Source organism: Ranitomeya imitator, chromosome 4, assembly GCF_032444005.1.
Source record: "Ranitomeya imitator isolate aRanImi1 chromosome 4, aRanImi1.pri, whole genome shotgun sequence".
NCBI lineage: Eukaryota > Metazoa > Chordata > Amphibia > Anura > Dendrobatidae > Ranitomeya > Ranitomeya imitator.
In genome coordinates, this window is record NC_091285.1 from 488,994,241 (window position 1) to 489,019,279 (window position 25,039).

A 25,039-nucleotide genomic window follows, 5' to 3' on the forward strand; every position below is an offset into this window, starting at 1 on the left:
ATAGCCTAGAGAGGGACCTTGGTTATTGGCCCCCTGACTAAAAACATCTGCCCCCAGCCACCCCAGAAAAGACACATCTGTAACATGCGCCTATTTTGGCACTTAGCCACTTTCTTCCCACTCCCCTGTAGCGGTGGGATATGGGGCAATAAGGGGTTAATGTCACCTTGCTAATGTAAGGTGACATTAAGCCAGGTTAATAATGGAGAGATGTCAATAAGATACCTATCCATTATTAATCCAATATTATAAAGGGTTAAAAAAAACACACACACATTATGAATAAAGTATTTTAATCAAATAAATAAACACATGGGGTTTTAATATCTTTATTGTACCCTCAATCCAAGTGACAACCCTCGTTCTTCTGAAAAAAGGGAAAAAAAGCAAACAACAATATCCCATACCTGTCTGCTGTACAGTCATGTCCCACGATGTAAATCCATCTGAAGGGGTTAAATAAATTTACAACCAGGAGCCTGCTAATGGCTGTAAAAACTGGGGAATTAATGAAATACAGCTTCATTGACTTTTGGTGCTGCGCCCCCTGGTGGCATAAACAAAAAAAGGGAAGAAAAAAGCATTACTGCAAAACATGCACACCACGGGTCATGGCTATTTATCTTTGGGGATATGATTACCCCCTCTTTGATTAATATGACCAGATGGCCAGTCTTACTGTAAGGAGGTGGTACATTGCCCCATGAGCCAGTAGGGTTTAGATATTGGTTTAAGCCTTATTTCATACGGCAACTACAGCCTGGGTTGCATTGTTTTTGGTTGTTTTAAGTATGTTTTAATTGTTGGTGTGTTTTTAGATGTGCTAATAAATTACTTTGTGTATTTCTCATTACATGTGTCATGATTTGGATGGTGTGCATGTTTTTCAGTAATGCTTTTTTCTTCCCTTTTTTGGCTCTGTCTTGTTTACTGCTATTGCACCCTCCATTTAACAGTACACCTGTATAGCAGTGCGCCTCATTTCTATCTTATTCCCTGGTGGCATAAACTCATATGAACTCTAGCTTGGGAATTTTTCTGAATATTGTCTCACGCTAGAGTTCATATGAGTTTATGCCACCAGGGGCCCAAGTCAACGAAGCTGCATTCCATTCATTCCCCAGTTTTTACAGCCATTGTTGTTTTTTTATGTTTGCTTTTTTTTCAGAAGAACGAGGGTCGTCACTTGGATTTAGCGTACAATAAAGATATTAAAACCCCATGTGTTTATTTATTTCATTAAAACACTTTATTCATAATGTGTGTTTTTTATCCCTTTAATAATATTGGATTAATAATGGATAGGTGTCTTATTGACATCTCTCAAAGTCTCCTCTTAAGAGTTGTTGTAGAGATGTGTCTGCTGCTAGAACTCTGTGTGACATTGACCTGGTCTCTAATCTGAGCTGCTGTTAACCTGCGATTTCTGAGGCTGGTGACTTGGATAAACTTATTCCCAAAAGCAAAGGTGACTCTTGGTCTTCCTTTCCTGGGGCGGTCCTCATGTGAGCCAGTTTCTTTGTAGCGCTAGATGGTTTTTGCAACTGCACTTAATAATAATCTTTGTTTTTATATAGCGCTAACATATTCCACAGCGCTTTACAGTCCTCATTGGGGCTCACAATTTAAATTCCCTATCAGCATGTCTTTGGAATGTGGGAGGAAACCGGCGTACCCGGAGGAAACCCACGCAAACAAGAAGAGAACATACAAACTCTTGATGTTGTCCTTGGTGGGGTTTGAACCCAGACTCCAGCGCTGCAAGGCTGCTGTGCTAACCACTGCGCCACCGTGCTGCCCACTGCCACTTGGGGACATTTACAAAGTTTTCCCAATTTTTCAGACTGACTGACCTTCATTTCTTAAAGTAATGATGGCCACTCGTTTTTCTTTACTTAGCTGCTTTTTTCTTGCCATAATACAAATTCTAACAGTCTATTCAGTAGGACTATCAGCTGTGTATTCACCAGATTTCTGCTCAACACAACTGATGGTCCCAACCACATTTATAAGGCAAGAAATCCCACTTATTAAACCTGACAGGGCACACCTATGAAGTGAAAACCATTTCCGATGACTACCTCTTGAAGCTCATCAAGAGAATGCCAAGAGTGTGCAAAGCAGCCATCAAAGCAAAAGGTGGCTACTTTGAAGAACCTAGAATATAAGACATATTTTCAGTTGTTTCACACTTTTTTGTTAAGTATATACCGTAATTCCAAATGTGTTAATTCATAGTTTTGATGGCTTCAGTGTGAATTAAGAATTTTCATAGTCATGAAAATACAGAAAAATCTTTAAATAAGAAGGTGTGTCCAAACTTTTGGTCTGTACTGTATATATATATATACATATGTATATACATATGGTCCACTTTCTCCTTTTACACTTGGGAAAATACAAAAATTGTTGCTAAAATATCATTTTTGTGACTAAAAAGTTAAATGTTAATTTTTTCGTTCCTTGCTGCTTCTGCTGTTGTGAAACACCTGAAGGGTTAATAAACTTCTTGAATGTGGTTTTGAGCACCTTAAGTGGAGCAGTTTTTAGAATTGCATCATTTTGGGTATTTTCAGCCATATAGACCTCTCAAACTGACTTCAAATGTGAGGTGGTCCCTAAAAAAATGGTTTTGTAAATTTTGTTGCAAAAATGAGAAATCGCTGGTCAACTTTTAACCCTTATAACTTCCTAATAAAAAAAATGTGTTTCCAAAATTGTGCTGATGTAAAGTAGACATGTGGGAAATGTTATTTATTAGCTATTTTGTGTCACATAACTCTCTGGTTTAACAGAATAAAAATAAAAAATGTGAAAATTGTAAAATTTTTTGCCAAATTTCCAATTTTTTCACAAATAAACGCAAAAATTATTGACCTAAATTTACCACTAACATGAAGCACAATATGTCATGAAAAAATAGAATCACTAGGATCCATTCAAGCGTTCCTGAGTTATTATTACCTCATAAAGGGACACTGGTCAGAATTGCAAAAAATGACCAGGTCATTAAGGTCAAAATAGGCTGGGTCATGAAGGGGTTAATGGACCCCAGTGATTCTGAGGTAGTTTTCTCATGACATATTGTAGTTCACGACAGTGGTAAGATTTCCTTGGTATGACTTGTGTTTATTTGTAAAAAAATTTACATTTGGCGAAAATTAAGAAAATTTTACAATTTTCCAACTTTGAATTTTCATGTCCTTAAATCACAGAGATATGTCACTCGAATAGTTAATAAATAACATTTCCCACATGTCTACTTTACATCAGGACAATTTTGTAGCCAAAATTTTTTTTGTGAGGAAGTTATAAGGGTTAAAAGTTGACCAGCGATTTTTCATTTTGACAACAAAATTTACAAACCATATTTTGTTTTAGGGACCACCTCACATTTGAAGTCACTTTGAGGGGTCTATATGACAGAAGATACCAAAAAGTGACACCATTCTAAAAACTGCACCCCTCAAGGTGCTCAAAACCACATTAAAGAAGTTAATAACCCTTCAGGTGCTTCTCATGAATTTTTTGAAAAAAAAAACTTAACTTTTTTTAACAAAAATATTACTTCAGATCCAAGATTTTTTATTTTGACAAGGGTAACAGGAAAAAATAGACCCCAACATGTGTTGTGTAATTTCTCCTGGGCATGCTGATACCCCATATGAGGGAGAAAACAACAGTTTGGGAGCCATCTGTGGGGTCGTGTGCTGCATCCGTGTGTTCGTATGTCCATGTGACATCCATATGTTCATTTGCAATGTCGCTGTGATATCCATGTGCTTTCCATGTCCATGTGTCAGTGTGCAGTTAGTATGACATGTATGGAATGAAATACAGCATTGAAATAAAGAATGTTATGTATTAAAGATGTTTATAGATAGTGATGAGGAACATAACAGATAGAGGAACATAACAGATAGATATACATATATCAGCTTGCTATGTAATCAGTGCTTTGTGTTTTTTTTCTTTGTTTGCTTCTTATTTTTAAATAAATTAATTAATGTAAAAAAACCGGCATATCTTCAATGCAAGTTTCATAACTACAGTAGCAAAGGGAAAGCTGACCTCTGAGGGCTGATAAGAATAATCTGAGAAAAGCACCATTAGCCCTAAATGTTCCCAGACTATAACAGCTCACAGCTGTTTACCTAGCCTTTACTGGCTAGTTTACAGAGGGACCCCAGAAAAATGACGTATGGTCCCTCTATAAATTTTAATCAGCAAAGGCTAAACAGACAGGATATTGGCCCCTCTCCTGGGCTAATAACATTAGCACTCAACAGCCCCAGAAATGGCGCATGAATAAGATGTACCTACTTGCCCTGGTGGGGTGGCAAGTGGGGTTATAGGGTTAGTGTTGATTTCAGCTTTGTCTTGTCAGGTGACATCAAGCTCATGTGAATAATTAAATGAAGAAAGTCTGGGTCTATCTATAATGGCTTACACAAAAAGACCTTAAAAAGGATAAATTATAACTTTTAATGAATATGATTAAAAATGATTAAAAGGACTAACAACAAGTAAGACACACAACACAATGTAGTTAGGGATCATCTTAACCCCTTACCTGCATCGGACGTACTATACCGTCCGATGCCGGCTCCCCTGCTTTGATGCAGGGCTCCGCGGTGAGCCCGCATCAAAGCCGGGACATGTCAGCTGTTTTGAACAGCTGACATGTGCCCATAATAGGCGCGGGCAGAATCGCGATCTGCCCGCACCTATTAACTAGTTAAATGCCGCTGTCAAACGCAGACAGCGGCATTTAACTACCGCTTCTGGCCGGGCGGCCGGAAATGACGTCATCGCCGACCCCCGTCACATGATCGGGGGTCGGCGATGCTTGTATATTGTAACCATAGAGGTCCTAGAGACCTCTATGGTTACTGATGACCGGTGGCTGTGAGCGCCACCCTGTGGTCGGCGCTCACAGCACGCCTCCATTTCTGCTACATAGCAGCGATCAGCAGATCGCTGCTATGTAGCAGAGCCGATCGCGTTGTGCCTGCTTCTAGCCTCCCATGGAGGCTATTGAAGCATGGCAAAAGTTAAAAAAAAAGTTCAAAAAAATGTGAAAAAAATAAAAAAAACATAAAAGTTTAAATCACCCCCCTTTCGCCCCAATCAATATAAATCAATAAAAAAAAAATCAAATCTACACATATTTGGTATCACCGCGCTCCAAATCGCCCGATCTATCAATTAAAAAAAAGTATTAACCTGATCGCTAAACAGCGTAGCGGGAAAAAAATTCGAAACGCCAGAATTACGTTTTTTTGGTCGCCGCGACATTGCATTAAAATGCAATAACGGGCGATCAAAAAAACGTATCTGCACCGTTATGCTATCATTAAAAACGTCATCTCGGCACGCAAAAAATAAGCCCTCAACCAACCCCAGATCATGAAAAATGGAGACGCTACAAGTATCGGAAAATGGCGCACTTTTTTTTTTTTTTTTTTTAGCAAAGTTTGGAATTTTTTTTCACCACTTAGATAAAAAATAACCTAGTCATGTTAGGTGTCTATGAACTCGTACTGACCTGGAGAATCATAATGGCAGGTCAGTTTTAGCATTTAGTGAGCCTAGCAAAAAAGCCAAACAAAAAACCAGTGTGGGATTGCACTTTCTTTGCAATTTCACCGCACTTGGAATTTTTTTCCCGTTTTGTAGTACACGACATGCTAAAACCAATGATGTCGTTCAAAAGTACAACTCGTCCCACAAAAAATAAGCCCTCACATGGCCAAATTGACGGAAAAATAAAAAAGTTATGGCTCTGGGAAGGAGGGGAGCGAAAAACGAACACGGAAAAACGAAAAATCCCCTGGTCATGAAGGGGTTAGACCAACCCTATAAAATTTCAATTTCTCACCTGCGTTCATTCCTGCCTACCAGCAGAGGTTGGCACCTTATATTTGCAATAATGTTGCCCCCGCTCCTCAGTGGCTGTCTTTTCTTGCACTGATGTGCCCTATAAAATAAAGTGCATGACAGAACGGCAAGGGAACTAATGTCCAATTCTACAATGAATCCATTAAAGCCTATAATAATGTATTGATCAAAATAATTCAATAAAGATTAACTTTATGATCCAGACTTATACAGTGGAGCAATAAGAAGCAGCCAATTCATCGTAGGGTTGGATATTGGTTCCGTTGCTGTTGTATCATGTACTTTTATAGGGCACATTAGGGCAAGAAGGGACAGCCGCCTAGGAGCCAGGGCGCCATTATCGCATATATAGTGTGCTAACCTCTGCTGGTCGGCAGGAACGCAGGTGAGAAATTTTATAGGGTTGGTCTAGGATGATCCCTAACTACATTGTGTTGTGTGGCTTACTTGTTGTTAGTCCTTTTAATAATTTTTAATCATATTTATTAAAAGTTTTATATATATATTTTTGAGGTCTTTCCATATGAGTCATCCACAGCCCCACACTCATTATGGGAGTACCCAAAGTCCCTGAATCAGCATGAGGACCCCACAGACACTCACTCAATGTAATGGCTCCCATAGTCAATCACACAGTATAATGGCCCTCACAACTCCAAACTTAGTATAATGGCCTCCAAATCCCTACTCTGTATAATGGCCCCCACCAGCCCCCCACTCAGCGTGAGAGCTACCACCAGCATCAAACTCAGTCTAATGGGACTCACCAGCCCTCCACCTATTATGATGTCTCCAAAATTACTGACCACTTAAAAAAAAAAAGCAACACACTATTCACTTTCCCCCATTCCCCTGGTATGCTGGTTGAATCTGTGTAGTGTGAGTGGGGAGGCTCCACACTACAGGCACAATGTAGTGATGTCATCGTGCCTGCACTGAATGGGGTCACAGATCCAGTGGAACACGCTGAATGGTGCATCATGGAGCTTCTGGCTTTCAATTCTCATTCTCTTCAGTGGTATCTGCATCCTGGGGTTGTGGATACCATTGAAATTGTGATGACGGAGGAAGAGTAGACCTGGTGTGGGCTGCCGCTATGTATTCCTATGATGGAAAGATATCATTATTTTGACGTCTAAATAAATCCATAGGAAACATTCTTGCTTTAAAGACATGTATTGCATTATTGCATTTGTTGCATTATTACATTGCATATGGATTTGTAAGTACAAACAATAATTTATAAGATTTATATCAATATTTTCTTCAATACAGGAAAAGTTAAATGTCTATGAAACAGAATCAAAACGTTTGGAGATGGCGAATTATTGCGCAGTACGATTCTGCATGTATACAGAGAGGTTACTGCTCGTGATTTGCTCCACTTCCTGGAAGGTGCTGATCTTCTTATTATATTGTATGTTTGTCTCACGGTAACAGCATGAGTAGCTTCTAAAATAAGTGCTTGAGTTGATATCCATCTTTTTCTCACTGTATGGTGATGTTAAATGTATAAAGTGTCACTTCTGATCTTCATGAAATTATATGGTGAGATATAAAATGTTTTATTCTCTCAAAAAGTTGTCAACAAAGGGAATCCTCATGTTTAGCACATTGGCTGGAAAGTCAATTTTTCCTTTGTACCTAAAAGTAGGGCTGACAGATGCTATTAACATGTAGATATTGGCTTAATTTGCACGCTAATAGTGTTATGACGCTGTGCTGCGACCGCACTGAACTCCCTGGTGCCAGGAGAAAATTAACCTTCTTTCTCCTGGCAGTCTTGGGCTTTCAGTCAAAGAGGCAAGGCCAGCACGGCTTCGGTACATAGTGAGCAGCGGCTGTAACCACCCCACCGGCACTGACTGACAGCCGGCATAGCAGTGCAGTAGTACAGAGATGCTTGTCAGTTCGTTCTGGGGCATGGTTACAGCCATTTCACACATATATGCACCTGTCAGCTGAATCATAGATGATGATGATGATGATTCTGTGTTGAATAAACCAGAGAACCAGACAGGAGTTGAGGTCATCAGAAGAGGAGGTAGCTGGCATTGGCGATACCCAGTGCTGGCGACATGCATCACAAACATCTTGTAGGGCCTAATCAGCTTTTCCTGCAGCCAGCTCAGGAGCTGGTATTGCCACATGTGCTGTTGGTAGAGGAGGTTCTACAGCACCTGAAAGGTCTGGTCACGGTAGGAGCAAGGCAGGCTTCTCGTGTGTGGAAATTCTTTTCCACATTGTTAGAGGACCAATCTATTGCATCGTGCAGGTTTCACTGCTGGAAAATAAACCGGGTACATTCTGGCACACATCAAATAGAAATTTGTTATGAAAGGTAATTCAGTACCACAATGGACATAGAGGTCAGCGCACATACAGTGACCTGGCAATAACCCAAAAAACAAGAACGAGCTCTGAGACGTGGGAACTCTGTTGACCGCAATCCCTAATCCTCTCCAACCACACTAAAGGCAGCCGTGGATTGCACCTAACGCTCCCTATGCAACTCGGCACGGCCTGAGAAACTAGCTAGCCTGAAGATAGAAAATAAGCCTACCTTGCCTCAGAGAAATACCCCAAAGGAAAAGGCAGCCCCCACATATAATGACTGTGAGTTAAGATGAAAAGACAAACGTAGAGATGAAATAGATTAAGCAAAGTGAGGCCCAACTTTCTGAACAGAGCGAGGATAGGAAAGGTAACTTTGCGGTCAACACAAAACCCTACAAGAACCACGCAAAGGGGGCAAAAAGACCCTCCGTACCGAACTAACGGCACGGAGGTACACCCTCTGCGTCCCAGAGCTTCCAGCAAGCAGAAAAAAACAAATTGACAAGCTGGACAGAAAAAAAACAGCAAACAAATAGCAAAGAGGAACTTAGCTATGCAGAGCAGCAGGCCACAGGAACGATCCAGGAGGAAACAGGTCCAATACTAGAACATTGACTGGAGGCCAGGATCAAAGCACTAGGTGGAGTTAAATAGAGCAGCACCTAACGACTTCACCACATCACCTGAGGAAGGAAACTCAGAAGCCGCAGTACCACTTTCCTCCACCAACGGAAGCTCACAGAGAGAACCAGCCGAAGTACCACTTGTGACCATAGGAGGGAGCTCTGCCACAGAATTCACAACAGTACCCCCCTTGAGGAGGGGTCACCGAACCCTCACCAGAGCTCCCAGGACGACCAGGATGAGCCATATGAAAGGCACGAACAAGATCGGGAGCATGGACATCAGAGGCAAAGACCCAGGAATTATCTTCCTGAGCATAACCCTTCCACTTAACCAGATACTGGAGTTTCCGCCTTGAAACACGAGAATCCAAAATCTTCTCCACAATATACTCCAACTCCCCCTCCACCAAAACCGGGGCAGGAGGATCAACAGATGGAACCATAGGTGCCACGTATCTCCGCAACAATGACCTATGGAATACGTTATGTATGGAAAAAGAATCTGGAAGGGTCAGACGAAAAGACACAGGATTAAGAACCTCAGAAATCCTATACGGACCAATAACACGAGGTTTAAACTTAGGAGAGGAAACCTTCATAGGAATATGACGAGAAGATAACCAAACCAAGTCCCCAACCCGAAGTCGGGGACCCACACAGCGTCTGCGATTAGCGAAACGTTGAGCCTTCTCCTGGGACAAAGTCAAATTGTCCACTACATGAGTCCAAATCTGCTGCAACCTGTCCACCACAGTATCCACACCAGGACAGTCCGAAGACTCAACCTGCCCTGAAGAGAAACGAGGATGGAACCCAGAGTTGCAGAAAAACGGTGAAACCAAGGTAGCCGAGCTGGCCCGATTATTAAGGGCGAACTCAGCCAAAGGCAAAAAGGACACCCAGTCATCCTGATCAGCAGAAACAAAGCATCTCAGATATGTTTCCAAGGTCTGATTGGTTCGTTCGGTCTGGCCATTAGTCTGAGGATGGAAAGCCGAGGAAAAAGACAAGTCAATGCCCATCCTACCACAAAAGGCTCGCCAAAACCTCGAAACAAACTGGGAACCTCTGTCAGAAACGATATTCTCTGGAATGCCATGTAAATGAACCACATGCTGGAAAAACAATGGCACCAAATCAGAGGAGGAATGCAATTTAGACAAGGGTACCAAATGGACCATCTTAGAGAAGCGATCACAGACCACCCAAATGACTGACATCTTTTGAGAGACGGGAAGATCTGAAATAAAATCCATAGAGATATGTGTCCAAGGCCTCTTCGGGACCGGCAAGGGCAAAAGCAACCCACTGGCACGAGAACAGCAGGGCTTAGCCCGAGCACAAATCCCACAGGACTGCACAAAAGTACGCACATCCCGCGACAGAGATGGCCACCAAAAGGATCTAGCCACTAACTCTCTGGTACCAAAGATTCCAGGATGACCAGCCAACACCGAACAATGAACCTCAGAGATAACTTTATTCGTCCACCTATCAGGGACAAACAGTTTCTCCGCTGGGCAACGATCAGGTTTATTAGCCTGAAATTTTTGCAGCACCCGCCGCAAATCAGGGGAGATGGCAGACACAATTACTCCCTCTTTGAGGATACCCGCCGGCTCAGATACACCCGGAGAGTCGGGCACAAAACTCCTAGACAGAGCATCCGCCTTCACATTTTTAGAGCCCGGAAGGTATGAAATCACAAAGTCAAAACGGGCAAAAAACAACGACCAACGAGCTTGTCTAGGATTCAACCGCTTGGCGGACTCGAGATAAGTCAAGTTCTTATGATCAGTCAAGACCACCATGCGATGCTTAGCTCCTTCAAGCCAATGACGCCACTCCTCGAATGCCCACTTCATGGCCAGCAACTCTCGATTGCCCACATCATAATTTCGCTCAGCAGGTGAAAACTTCCTGGAAAAGAAGGCGCATGGTTTCATCACTGAGCAATCAGAACTTCTCTGCGACAAAACAGCCCCTGCTCCAATCTCAGAATCATCAACCTCGACCTGGAACGGAAGCGAAACATCTGGTTGACACAACACAGGGGCAGAAGAAAAACGACGCTTCAACTCTTGAAAAGCTTCCACCGCAGCAGAAGACCAATTGACCAAATCAGCACCTTTCTTAGTCAAATCGGTCAATGGTTTAGCAATACTAGAAAAATTGCAGATGAAGCGACGATAAAAATTAGCAAAGCCCAGGAACATTTGCAGACTTTTCAGAGATGTCGGCTGAGTCCAATTATGGATGGCTTGGACCTTAACAGGGTCCATCTCGATAGTAGAAGGGGAAAAGATGAACCCCAAAAATGAAACCTTCTGAACACCAAAGAGACACTTTGATCCCTTCACAAACAAAGAATTAGCACGCATGACCTGAAACACCGTTCTGACCTGCTTCACATGAGACTCCCAATCATCCGAGAAGATCAAAATGTCATCTAAGTACACAATCAGGAATTTATCCAGGTACTCTCGGAAGATGTCATGCATAAAGGACTGAAACACTGATGGAGCATTGGCAAGTCCGAATGGCATTACTAGATACTCAAAATGGCCCTCGGGCGTATTAAATGCAGTTTTCCACTCATCGCCTCGCTTAATACGCACAAGATTATACGCACCACGAAAATCTATCTTGGTGAACCAACTAGCCCCCTTAATCCGAGCAAACAAATCAGATAACAATGGCAAGGGGTACTGAAATTTAACCGTGATCTTATTTAGAAGGCGGTAATCTATACAAGGTCTCAGTGAACCATCCTTCTTGGCTACAAAAAAGAACCTTGCTCCTAATGGCGACGATGACAGGCGAATATGCCCCTTCTCCAAAGACTCCTTCACATAACTCCGCATAGCGGCGTGCTCAGGCACAGATAAATTAAACAGTCGACCTTTTGGGAATTTACTACCAGGAATCAAATCGATAGCACAATCACAATCCCTATGCGGAGGTAGGGTATCGGACTTGGGCTCATCAAATAAATCCCGGTAATCAGACAAGAACTCAGGGACCTCAGAAGGGGTGGATGACGAAATAGTCAGAAATGGGACATCACCATGTACCCCCTGACAACCCCAGCTGGACACAGACATGGATTTCCAATCTAATACTGGATTATGGACTTGTAGCCATGGCAACCCCAACACGACCACATCATGCAGATTATGCAACACCAGAAAGCGAATAACCTCCTGATGTGCAGGAGCCATGCACATGGTCAGCTGGGTCCAGTACTGAGGCTTATTCTTGGCCAAAGGCGTAGCATCAATTCCTCTCAATGGAATAGGACAGTGCAAGGGCTCCAAGAAAAACCCACAATGCCTAGCATACTCCAAGTCCATCAAATTCAGAGCAGCGCCTGAGTCCACAAATGCCATGACAGAATACGATGACAAAGAGCAGATCAAGGTAACAGACAGAAGAAATTTTGACTGTCCCGTACCAATGGTGGCAGACCTAGCGAACCGCTTAGTGCGCTTAGGACAATCAGAGATAGCATGAGTGGAATCACCACAGTAGAAACACAGCCCATTCAGACGTCTGTGTTCTTGCCGTTCAACTCTGGTCAAAGTCCTATCGCACTGCATAGGCTCAGGTTTAAGCTCAGGTAATATCGCCAAATGGTGCACAGATTTAAGCTCGCGCAAGCGTCGACCGATCTGAATGGCCAAAGACATAGACTCATTCAGACCAGCAGGCATAGGAAATCCCACCATGACATCCTTAAGGGCTTCAGAGAGACCTTTTCTGAAAATAGCTGCGAGCGCACCTTCATTCCACTGAGTGAGTACGGACCACTTTCTAAATTTCTGACAATATACCTCTATTTCATCCTGACCCTGACACAGAGCCAGCAAATTCTTCTCTGCCTGATCCACAGAATTAGGCTCATCGTACAGCAATCCGAGCGCCAGGAAAAATGCATCGATATTACTTAATGCAGGATCTCCTGACGCAAGAGAAAATGCCCAGTCCTGAGGGTCGCCACGCAAAAAAGAAATAACGATCCTAACTTGTTGAACTGGGTCACCAGAGGAGCGAGGTTTCAAAGCCAGAAATAGTTTACAATTATTTTTGAAACTCAGAAATTTAGTTCTATCTCCAAAAAACAAATCAGGAATAGGAATTCTTGGTTCTAACATAGAATTCTGAACCACAAAGTCTTGAATACTTTGTACTCTTGCCGTGAGCTGATCCACACATGAAGACAGACCTTTAATGTCCATTGCTACACCTGTGTCCTGAACCACCCAAATGTCTAGGGGAAAAAAAAGGCAAAACACAGTGCAAAGAAAAAAAAATGGTCTCAGAACTTCTTTTTTCCCTCTATTGGGAATCATTAGTACTTTTGGCCTCCAGTACTGTTATGAAAGGTAATTCAGTACCACAATGGACATAGAGGTCAGCGCACATACAGTGACCTGGCAATAACCCAAAAAACAAGAACGAGCTCTGAGACGTGGGAACTCTGTTGACCGCAATCCCTAATCCTCTCCAACCACACTAAAGGCAGCCGTGGATTGCGCCTAACGCTCCCTATGCAACTCGGCACGGCCTGAGAAACTAGCTAGCCTGAAGATAGAAAATAAGCCTACCTTGCCTCAGAGAAATACCCCAAAGGAAAAGGCAGCCCCCACATATAATGACTGTGAGTTAAGATGAAAAGACAAACGTAGAGATGAAATAGATTAAGCAAAGTGAGGCCCAACTTTCTGAACAGAGCGAGGATAGGAAAGGTAACTTTGCGGTCAACACAAAACCCTACAAGAACCACGCAAAGGGGGCAAAAAGACCCTCCGTACCGAACTAACGGCACGGAGGTACACGCTCTGCGTCCCAGAGCTTCCAGCAAGCAGAAAAAAACAAATTGACAAGCTGGACAGAAAAAAAACAGCAAACAAATAGCAAAGAGGAACTTAGCTATGCAGAGCAGCAGGCCACAGGAACGATCCAGGAGGAAACAGGTCCAATACTAGAACATTGACTGGAGGCCAGGATCAAAGCACTAGGTGGAGTTAAATAGAGCAGCACCTAACGACTTCACCACATCACCTGAGGAAGGAAACTCAGAAGCCGCAGTACCACTTTCCTCCACCAACGGAAGCTCACAGAGAGAACCAGCCGAAGTACCACTTGTGACCACAGGAGGGAGCTCTGCCACAGAATTCACAACAGAAATTACATCATTCTGTCAGCCCATGAAGAGACATCACCTTTTCATGTGGAGAAAGAAAACTGACAGTAAGATGAGCAAGACTCAAGCTGTCCTCATTCCTCTCCTCATGATCATCTTTCTGGTAACCTTTGTGCACCCACAAGTAGTACTATCATGACTCGGTTGTCGGGTGACCTGGGACCAGGGTCCCTAACACTAGGGGGTGCCCTAGCTCTTAATGTTACTTCTGAAGCTGTACCTCGCCTTATCTCCTGAATCTGCCCTCCTTCTTTACCTTTCCCCCACCCAGGGAAGAGGGGAGGAGTTGTGCACTGTAGTACACCAACCAGGCGAACACGGTAACACGAACAGGGGCAACAGAAAATACCAGGCATACAAATATTTACTCACATATAACAAAGAAATGCATCAGGGAGTGGAAGATCGGGAAAAACCAAAGTAAGAGAAAGAAATGGAATTATCACACTTACTGAACCAAGCAACAGTCACAGATAAACTCACCAAATGCCTTCTCATATAACCACTAACTTCTATCCTCCCAGCTATGCAGCAAAAGCTAGCTCTGATTTTGTGTGTTGGTCAGAACCAAGATTATATTGTGGCTAGGAGTGGCTAACTATGCTTAGCTGAGAACCGTAGCTCCCAGAGCTCCCTAACTCCTGTACTGCCCAAAGAAATTTACACTGTTTTAAAAGAACGTGAAGTGCTTCTATTCAGCGCAGGAGTAAGACTCTAAACAGATACCAAGGTCTTCTGGCTCCTCTGTGTCATGGTAATCCCGTGAAAAGCACCTTGTTGTTGTCATCGACCACATCATCATCCTGATCCACTGCATGCATACACTTTCTCCTCTACCTCCATTGAATCATCAGTTGTCGTTTTGTTTGCCCAAGAAACATGCATTCAATTATCCAAGTACATGGAAATTGTATTCCCATATGTTCAAGTTTGCCACAACTGATCCCAGACCACTAGAATTCTATTGCTGTTTGCAAAAATATTGCATGAGCTCTAGTTCAATTGAAGATATATAGCCGCCAATACTTTTTGCACCTAAAAGCCATCCCTGAATGGTTTGTACACAAGACAAAAAATTGTTCAACCAAAATGTATTGCATTATGTGCATCAATTTTTCGATACGACAAACTTGCCTTCTTTTTAATTATAGCCAAAATTAAATATTATAGTTACTGTGTCTGGGCTGAGTTTTTCCAGTGTCACCCCGATCAGAACTGTGAGAATTGTTGAAAATTATCTAACCAAACTTTTTGAAATTCGATAAATTAGCAATAAAAAAAATTATACATTTTTTCCAAAATTGTTCAGAAATTTTTGGAGTGGTGGAATAGGCATATTAGCATGAAAATCTTTGTTTCCTTATCAGTGTAACTTTTGCACAGGGGATGGTTGCCAACTTCATGCATGATCAGGTGACCACTATGCGCTTCCTGCACAGTCAACACTTCTCTGTATTTGTGGACCCTGCGCACAGAAGGTCTGAGTGATAAAAATTTGTTTTTAAAATTATTAAACCAAAATTCTTTGAGTTCCTTAAATGAAATTTTCTGTAAAGAAGATAATTTTGTCCTCAAATTAAAGGGAACCTGTCACCTGAATTTGGCGGGACCAGTTTTGGGTCATATGGGCGGAGTTTTTGGGTTTTTGATTCACCCTTTCCTTACCCGCTGGCTGCATGCTGGCCGCAATATTGGATTGAAGTTCATTCTCTGTCCTCCGTAGTACACGCCTGTGCAAGGTAATCTTGCTTTGCGCAGGCGTGTACTACGGAGGACAGAGAATGAACTTCAATCCAATATTCCGGCCAGCATGCAGCCAGCGGGTAAGGAAAGGGTGAATCAAACACCTGAAAACTCCGCCCATATGACCCAAAACTGGTCCCGCCAAATTCAGGTGACAGGTTCCCTTTAAGATTTTTTTTTATCTGGGAATTGAAGTATTAACAGGAAAATATGAGTTCCAAAAATGGTTAAGCCTTTGCATAGTGGACACTTGCCGACCACAGGTGACCGCTATATGCTTCATGCAAGGTCAACACTTTCTCGATATTTTGGTCCCTCCACAAAGCAGGTCAGAAATGGAAAAAATATCAGAAAGCGCCAAACTGTTTAAAATGTTCAAAACCACATTTTTTTAATTAATTAAGAGGAATTTTCTTTCACAAAATGAACAACTTCACAAATACATCTGTTTTGTCTCCCTATTAGAGGGATAATTTTTGGACAGCTTATAAAATAGCTAGCACTTCTTCATCTAGCAAAGAGCAAAGCTCTTTATACCCCAACACAGTAATAATTATTGCACTCAATTATGTGAAAATGCCACTGCTTCTTCATTGTACGCTATATGTCAATAAACTGCTGCGATGCTTGCATTTGTTTCCCCAAGAGAGATCATTTTTAGTCCAGGAAAGCAGAAAAATATGCGGCACTCACCCAGAAGAAGCTGTATTTACGTGCTCTTTATTGGAACAAGAATGTGCATACATCCATTTAGGACATCAGGTGGAGCGGAGGGTGCGGTGATGGAGGCTGGACGACGGCCGTTTCGCAACTAAATGTGCTTCAACGGACCCGTTGAAGCACATTTAGTTGCGAAACGGCCGTCGTCCAGCCTCCATCACCGCACCCTCCGCTCCACCTGATGTCCTAAATGGATGTATGCACATTCTTGTTCCAATAAAGAGCACATAAATACAGCTTCTTCTGGGTGAGTGCCGCATATTTTTCTGCTTTCCTGGACTATATATATCTCTTTGATTTGTATGCAGAGCACCTATATACCCATAGCTTGCGTGACGCCTAGTTGTCAGAAGTTGCGAAGTCCATAGGCTGTGCAGCGTTATACTCTTGAGTGCCATCCAAACGCTTTTCTTCTCCGTTTTATGAGATCATTTTTAGGATGTTTCTACAATTTTGGTAGCCTAAAAAGTTTGCTACTGCAGTGTGTTGTTAAATAAACTGTTGGTTACCATCAGTTTTCCTGTAACTAGATAGGTGCAAGCTGAGTAGCTAGAGTTTTGGTTCAGGGACGTGAAGCTTCTGAGTGGGCCCCTAACCAGGTAACCTTGATTACAACTCGGTGACGCGCCCTAATACTGGAGGAGAACCTCAGCAGATGACCGTGCTGTTACTGAAGATAATCTCTATATAAAGACCAATATGGATATTACTGCCATATGGTCAGTGGTAGATACCACCCCTATAGAACATATAAGAGATCACTGCACAGTTACAGATAATGTCTTACCGCTGACGTCCTTTCTGATGGAATCGTTCATTTTTCCAGTCTTTTCCATCTGGCCTAGACCGACATGACAACTTCTTCCAGCTACAACTCGTCTGCAGAGAATACAACAAAGACTGCTAGCACCGGGTCCCCCCGCCTGCTCAGGGTCCCCATAGAGGCCGGGCGGCAGAGCAGGGAGATCGATTCTCCCTGCTCTGCCACAGAATTTAACTGTATGGGCGCGCTGTGCAAGCCAATACAGTTACAGTACTGTAGCTCTGGGTGGGCCCTCGCACCCTCTCCCCCTCGGTAGCTACGCTACTGGGTGCAAGTCATTTAGACATTAAAAAGGCTGTGTTTGTATTACGGAGCTCAAACCATGTTCAACTTCCTCCAAGGGGAATGCACAGTGGTCTTCACATATCTGTCAGGAAAATTATAGGCTTTTCAATAACGTAATTTATGTAAATTCATTTGTCGCAAATCTTACTTTTGGAGGGATATTTGATGAAGTAGGCAAATTAGAATTTCTAAAGATTTTCTCATCTCTAGTATTAATGCATACTGTAACTTAAATGTTTCTGCTATATCTTATACTGTCCCGAATTTAATAGCCCTCAGTATTACCATTTCCTTTGTTTCCAGGTTTATGATTACTGTGATTTTTCACTCTTCTGCACGGATGTTTGTAAAAATGGCCAGGTTTTTGCTGGTGGTGAGTTCCTAGCTGCTAATCGATTTATCATCTGGACGCAGGATGGGCACAGCTATATCTACCAGCTGCTGAACAGGTGGGCTCACACAGAAATGGAGTATGATAAGTCCAGGTACAAAGTAAGCAGTTTGCAAGTGCATTGTACAAAATCCCTTCTTGTCACACTTGATCAAAACCCATAACAAAACCCCTTTGACATTAGAACATTTGGCTTGAGTTTGGCACTCTTCAGTCTTTATGTGAAGCAGCAGGAGATGAAGAAATAAGATTACCCATGTAGAACTTGATTGGGCAGATGGTGCAATGATTTCCAAGAAAACAAAAGTAATTAGTTACAATTTTTGCAACTTTTCTTTTGGTGCTAAGAATTTTAACCCTGTCAGTCACCTTTATGTTAGATGTCATTTTAAAGCCTTATGTTGCTTTCTTTCTGCAGTGGCCTTTCTAAGAGTGTATATCCGGTGGATGGAGGATTACTAAAAGAAACAATCACCCCTCACTTGCTGTGCTCCACAAGGGTGATAGAGGAGGTATTCTTTTTTATCTTCAAAAAGTCCTCTAAATATTTTACATCCATTAGGCTAATCCTTGTATACTAGAGATAAGATCCTAGGTATTATTTTGATTTTGTAGAATGTTTGTTTAAATGTTTGTTTGCATAAGAGAAGGTCTAGTTTTCATGACACAAACACATAGCAGATGACCTATAGTAACATGCAGTAGGACCACCCTCCCATAGGATGTAAAGAAGAAAAATAGTGGATTATACACAAAGAAAACTGAATGGGCTGAAAATGTGATCACTGTGACAGTAATTGCATGCTTTCATTATGTAACTATTCGGGGAGATCAGAGTCGGAAGAAGATTGGGGATTTGAGATCTGATTGGCATGAACATTTTTAGGGATAAAATAGAGCCTTTATATCTATTGTGCTGTATATGTCGCGCACCCTTTGTAACCAGACATGCATGTCCTCATATAGCACCGTCCTACTTTATAATGGTCAACTTTTATACCAGCGAACATCTATCTATAATAGAAGGTAGATCAATAAAGCTGTTAAAACCAATTGGTAGGGTATAGTGATGGTGTTTCCACACGTGGTTTTGCTCACATCTGTTTCCCACCTGCCTTAGCGCCATAGCCCAGAAGAGGGGAATAGTACTAAATCATATAACTGGATTCCATGAACAACAACACATCAAAGATAAATTAATGCTTATGAAACTACACAATATGAAGGCAGAATAATATAATGGCTGCAGAAGGTACATGTTTTGCACTGTAAAAGGATTAATTTATTGCTTGTTAACTTTTTTTCTGCATTCGTACAGAGCTCTTCATGTACAATGGGTTTTGTGAATGAAAGAAAGGAGCCATTTTTTAAAATATTGTACTCTGGTGATTCGACTGGGCAGCTCCGCTTCTGGCATATCCCTGATGTTCCAGTAACACAGTTTGATGGCTCTCCATTAGGTAAGATATACTGTATATTTTGTTACTTCAAAATCAAAAATATGTATAAAAAATCTTAAATGTAATACTTGTCATTTTTGTATTTTAGCAAAATTGCTTCTTCCATGTCAGTATATGATATGTTTTAAATGTGTCGGAGCAATGATACTACTGATTAACCCCTTCATGACCGGGGGATTTTTCGTTTTTCCGTGTTCGTTTTTCGCTCCCCTCCTTCCCAGAGCCATAACTTTTTTATTTTTCTGTCAATTTGGCCATGTGAGGGCTTATTTTTTGCGGGACAAGTTGTACTTTTGAACGACATCATTGGTTTTAGCATGTCATGTACTAGAAAACGGGAAAAAAATTCCAAGTGCGGTGAAATTACAAAAAAAGTGCAATCACACACTGGTTTTTTGTTTGGCTTTTTTGCTAGGTTCACTAAATGCTAAAAATGACCTGCCATTATGATTCTCCAGGTCATTACGAGTTCAAAGACACCAAACATGACTAGGTTATTTTTTATCTAAGTGGTGAAAAAAATTCCAAACTTTGCTAAAAAAAAAAAAAAAAAAAAAAAAAAAATTGCGCCATTTTCCGATACTCGTAGCGTCTCCATTTTTCATGATCTGGGGTCGGTTGAGGGCTTATTTTTTGCGTGCCGAGATGACGTTTTTAATGATAGCATTTCGGTGCAGATACGTTCTTTTGATCGCCCTTTATTGCATTTTAATGCAATGTCGCGGCGACCAAAAAAACGTAATTCTGGCGTTTCGAATTTTTTTCCTGCTACGCTGTTTAGCGATCAGGTTAATACTTTTTTTTAATTGATAGATCGGGCGATTCGGAGCGCGGCGATACCAAATATGTGTAGATTTGATATTTTTTTTATTGATTTATTTTGATTGGGGCGAAAGGGGGGTGATTTAAACTTTTATGTTTTTTTTATTTTTTTCACATTTTTTTAAACTTTTTTTTTTAACTTTTGCCATGCTTCAATAGCCTCCATGGGAGGCTAGAAGCAGGCACAGCACGATCGGCTCTGCTACATAGCAGCGATCTGCTGATCGCTGCTATGTAGCAGAATTGCACGTGTGCTGTGAGCGCCGACCACAGGGGGGCGCTCACAGCGACGGGCAATCAGTAACCATAAAGGTCTCTAGGACCTCTATGGTTACAATGTAGACGCATCGCCGACCCCCGATCATGTGACGGGGGTCGGCGATGACGTCATTTCCGGCCGCCCGGCCGGAAGCGGTAGTTAAATGCCGCTGTCTGCGTTTGACAGCGGCATTTAACTAGTTAATAGGTGCGGGCAGATCGCGATTCTGCCCACACCTATTACGGGCACATGTCAGCTGTTCAAAAAAGCTGACATGTCCCGGCTTTGGTGCGGGCTCACCGCGGAGCCCTGCATCAAAGCAGGGGAGCCGGCATCGGACGGTATAGTACGTCCGATGCCGGTAAGGGGTTAAAGCACTGTTGCTCAATATTCACCCATAGATTATCTGATTGTTTTCTTTGATTTCTTTTTAGTACAGACAGGATGTCTTTTACTTACACATGTGGTCAAAATTGTTGGTACCCCTCGTTTAATGACAGAAAAACCCACAACGGTCACAGAAATAACTTGAATCTGACAAAAGTAATCATAAATAAAAAATCTATGAAAATAAACAAATGAAAGTCAGACATTGCATTTCAACCATGCTTCCACAGAATTAAAACAAATAAATAAAACTCATGAAATAGGCCTGGACAGAAATGATGGTACCCCTTAAAATAATGTGACAAAAAGGACATGATAAATCAAGGTGGGTCCACTAACTAGCTTCACAGGTGTCTACAATCTTGGAATCAGTGAGTGGGCCTGTATATCGGGCTACAGATACTCACTGTGCTGTTTGGCGACATGGTGTGTATCACTTTCAACATGGACCAGAGGAAGTGAAGGAAAGAGTTGTGTCAGGAGATTAGAAAGAAAATGATAGACAAACATGTTAGAGGTAAAAGTTATAAGACCATTTCCAAGCAGCTTGATGTTCCTGACTACAGTTGCACATATTATTCAGAAATTTAAGATCCATGGGACTGGAGCCAACCTCCCTGGACGTGGCCGCAGGAGGAAAATTGATGACAAATCAAAAAGACGGATATAAATGGTAACAAAAGAGCCCAGAAAAACTTCTAAACAGATTAAAGGTGAACTTAAAGCTCAAGGAACATCAGTGTCAGATCGCACCATCTGTCATTGTATGAGCCAAAGTGGACTTCATGGGAGATGACCAAGGGGGACACCATGTTGGAAAAAAAATCATAAAAAAGCCAGACTGGAATTTGCCAAATTACATGTTCACAAGACACAAAGCTTCTGGGAGAATGTCCTATGGACTGATGAGACAGAAATGGAACTTTTCAAAGAAGGAAAAATGAAAAGAACACAGTCCCTACTGTGAATCATGGAGGGGGCTCTGTTATGTTCTGGGGCTGCTTTGCTGCATCTGGAACAGGGTGTCTAGAATCTGTCCATGGTATAATGAAATCTCAAGACTATCAAGGGATTCTAGAGAGTAATGTGCTGCCCAGTGTCAGAAAGCTTGGTCTCAGTCACAGGTCATGGGTCTTGCAACAGGATAATGACCCAAAACACACAGCTAAAAACACCCAAGAATGACTTAGAGGAAAACATTGGACTATTCTGAAGTGGCCTTCTATGAGCCCTGACCTAAATCCTATTGAGTATCTTTGGAAAGAGCTGGAACATGCTGTCTGGAAAAGGCAACCTTCAAACACGAGACAACTGGAGCAGTTTGCTCTTGAGGAGTGGGCCAAAATACCTGTTGAGAGGTGCAGAAGTCTCATTGACAGTTACAGGAATCGTTTGATTGCAGTGATTGCCTCAAAAGGTTGTGCAACAAAATATTGAGGTAAGGGTACCATCATTTCTGTGCAGTCCTATGTCATGAGTTTAATTTTTTAAAATAAATTATGGATGCATAGTTGAAAAGCAATGTCTGACTTTCATTTGTTCATTTTCATAGATTTTTTATTTATTGTTACTTTTGTCAGATTCAAGTTATTTCTGTGACCTTTGTGGGTTTTTCCGTCATTAAACGAGGGGTACCAACAATTTTGACCATGTGTTTATATATTATTTTTATGGAACATAAAGCATTTATTTGAATAAATTAGTGACAAATTATCACCATTTAAAGTAGCACTCGCAATTACACTACATTAACCCATTTCTGCCATTGGACGTACTATCCCGTCCATGTGACCTGGGACTTAATTCCCAGGGACGGGATAGTACATCATACGCGATCAGCTGCGCTCACGTGAAGCGTGGCTGATAGCGGCCGGGTATCACCTGACACCCGGCACTACGTGCCAGGAGCGGTCACGGACCACTCCCGGCAATTTAACCCCCAGAACATTGCGATCAAACAAGATTGCAGTGTTCCTGTGGCATAGGGAAGCATTGCGCAGGGAGGGGGCTCCCTGCTTGCTTTCCTGTGACCCTCAGAATAACACGTTATGATCGGCTGTTTAGAGGGTTTCCTCCCTGCAGGCCCCCGGCTCCAAGATGGCCGCGGGGTCCTTCCGAGTCCTGCAGGGAGGTGGCTTCTCTTTGCCTACTGAGAGCAGGACCTGAGAAGCCTCCTTTAACCCCTTTACCCCCAAGGGTGGTTTGCACGTTATGGACCGGGCCAATTTTTACAATTCTGACCATTGTCCCTTTATGAGGTTATAACTCTGGAACGCTTCAACGGATCCCGGTGATTCTGACAATGTTTTCTCGAGACATATTGTACTTCATGACAGTGGTAAAATTTCTTTGATATTACCTGCGTTTATTTGTGAAAAAAACAAAAATTTGGTGAAAAATTAGAAAATTTCGCAATTTTCCAAATTTGAATTTTTATGCAATTAAATCACAGAGATATGTCACACAATATACTTAATAAGTAACATTTACCACATGTCTACTTTACATCAGCACAATTTTGGAACCAAAAATTTTTTTTGTTAGGGAGTTATAAGGGTTAAAAGTTGACCAGCAATTTCTCATTTTTACAACACCATTTCTTTTTAGGGACCACATCTCATTTGAAGTCATTTTGAGGGGTCTATATGATAGAAAATACCCAAGTGTGACACCATTCTAAAAACTGCACCCCTCAAGGTGCTCAAAACCACATTCAAGAAGTTTATTAACCCTTCAGGTGTTTCACAGGAATTTTTGGAATGTTTAAATAAAAATGAACATTTGACTTTTGTTCACAAAAAATTTACTTCAGCTCCAATTTGTTTTATTTTACCAAGGGTAACAGGAGAAAATGGACACCAAACTTTGTTGTACAATTTGTCCTGAGTACGATGATACCCCATATGTGGGAGTAAACCACTGTTTGGGCGCATGGGAGAGCTCGGAAAGGAAGGAGCGCCGTTTGACTTTTCAATGCAAAATTGACAGGAATTGAGATGGGACACCATGTTGCGTTTGGAGAGCCACTGATGTGCCTAAACATTGAAACCCCCCACAAATGACACAATTTTGGAAAGTAGACCCCCTAAGGAACTTATGTAGAAGAGTAGTGAGCACTTTGACCCACCAAGTGCTTCACAGAAATTTATAATGCAGAACCGTAAAAATAAAAAATCATTTTTTTTCACAAAAATTATTTTTTAGCCCCCAGTTTTGTATTTTCCCGAGGGTAACAGGAGACATTGGACCCCAAAAGTTGTTGTCCAATTTGTTCTGAGTACACTGATACCCCATATGTGGGAAGAACCACCGTTTGGGCACATGGGAGGGCTTGGAAGGGAAGGAGCGCCATTTGGAATACAGACTTAGATGGAATGGTCTGCAGGCGTCACATTGCGTTTGCAGAGTCCCTAATGTACCTAAACAGTAGAAACCCCCCACAAGTGACACCATTTTGGAAAGTAGACCCCCTAAGGAACTCATCTAGATATGATGTGAGAGCTTTGAACCCCCAAGTGTTTCACTACAGTTTATAACGCAGAGCCGCGCAAATATAAAAAAAAAATTTCCACAAAAATTATTTTTTAGCCCCCAGTTTTGTATTTTTCCAAGGGTATCAGGAGAAATTGGACCATAAATATTGTTGTCCAATTTGTCCTGAGTACGCTGATACCCGATATGTGGGGGGGAACCACCGTTTGAGCGCATGGCAGAGCTCGGAAGGGAAGGAGCATCATTTGGAATGCAGACTTAGATGGATTGGTCTGCAGGCGTCACATTGCATTTGCAGAGCCCCATATGTACCTAAACAGTAGAAACTCCCCACAAGTGACCCCATATTGGAAACTAGACCCCTCAATGAACTTATCTAGATGTGTTGTGAGAACTTTGAACCCCCAAGTGTTTCACTACAGTTTATATCGCAGAGCCATGAAAATAAAAAATCCTTTTTTTTCCCTCAAAAATTATTTTTTAGCCCCCAGTTTTGTATTTTCCCAAGGGTAACAGGAGAAATTGGACCACAAAAGTTGTTGTCCAATTTGTCCTGAGTATGCTGATACCCCACATGTTGGGGTAAA

The 25,039-nt window shown here is 41.9% G+C and overlaps 1 protein-coding gene across 2 annotated transcripts in view; it reads left to right on the forward strand.

Annotated features, from left to right (window-relative positions):
- WDR72 (WD repeat domain 72) overlaps positions 1 to 25,039 on the forward strand; it is a 565,895-nt gene that overhangs the window by 140,269 nt on the left and 400,587 nt on the right. For both annotated transcript variants that reach the window (XM_069765969.1, XM_069765968.1), the window contains 4 exons: positions 7,177 to 7,296; positions 17,945 to 18,090; positions 18,451 to 18,544; positions 19,351 to 19,492. In XM_069765969.1, the coding sequence (XP_069622070.1) occupies positions 7,177 to 7,296; positions 17,945 to 18,090; positions 18,451 to 18,544; positions 19,351 to 19,492 (502 nt within the window). The remainder of the gene's footprint in view (positions 1 to 7,176; positions 7,297 to 17,944; positions 18,091 to 18,450; positions 18,545 to 19,350; positions 19,493 to 25,039) is intronic.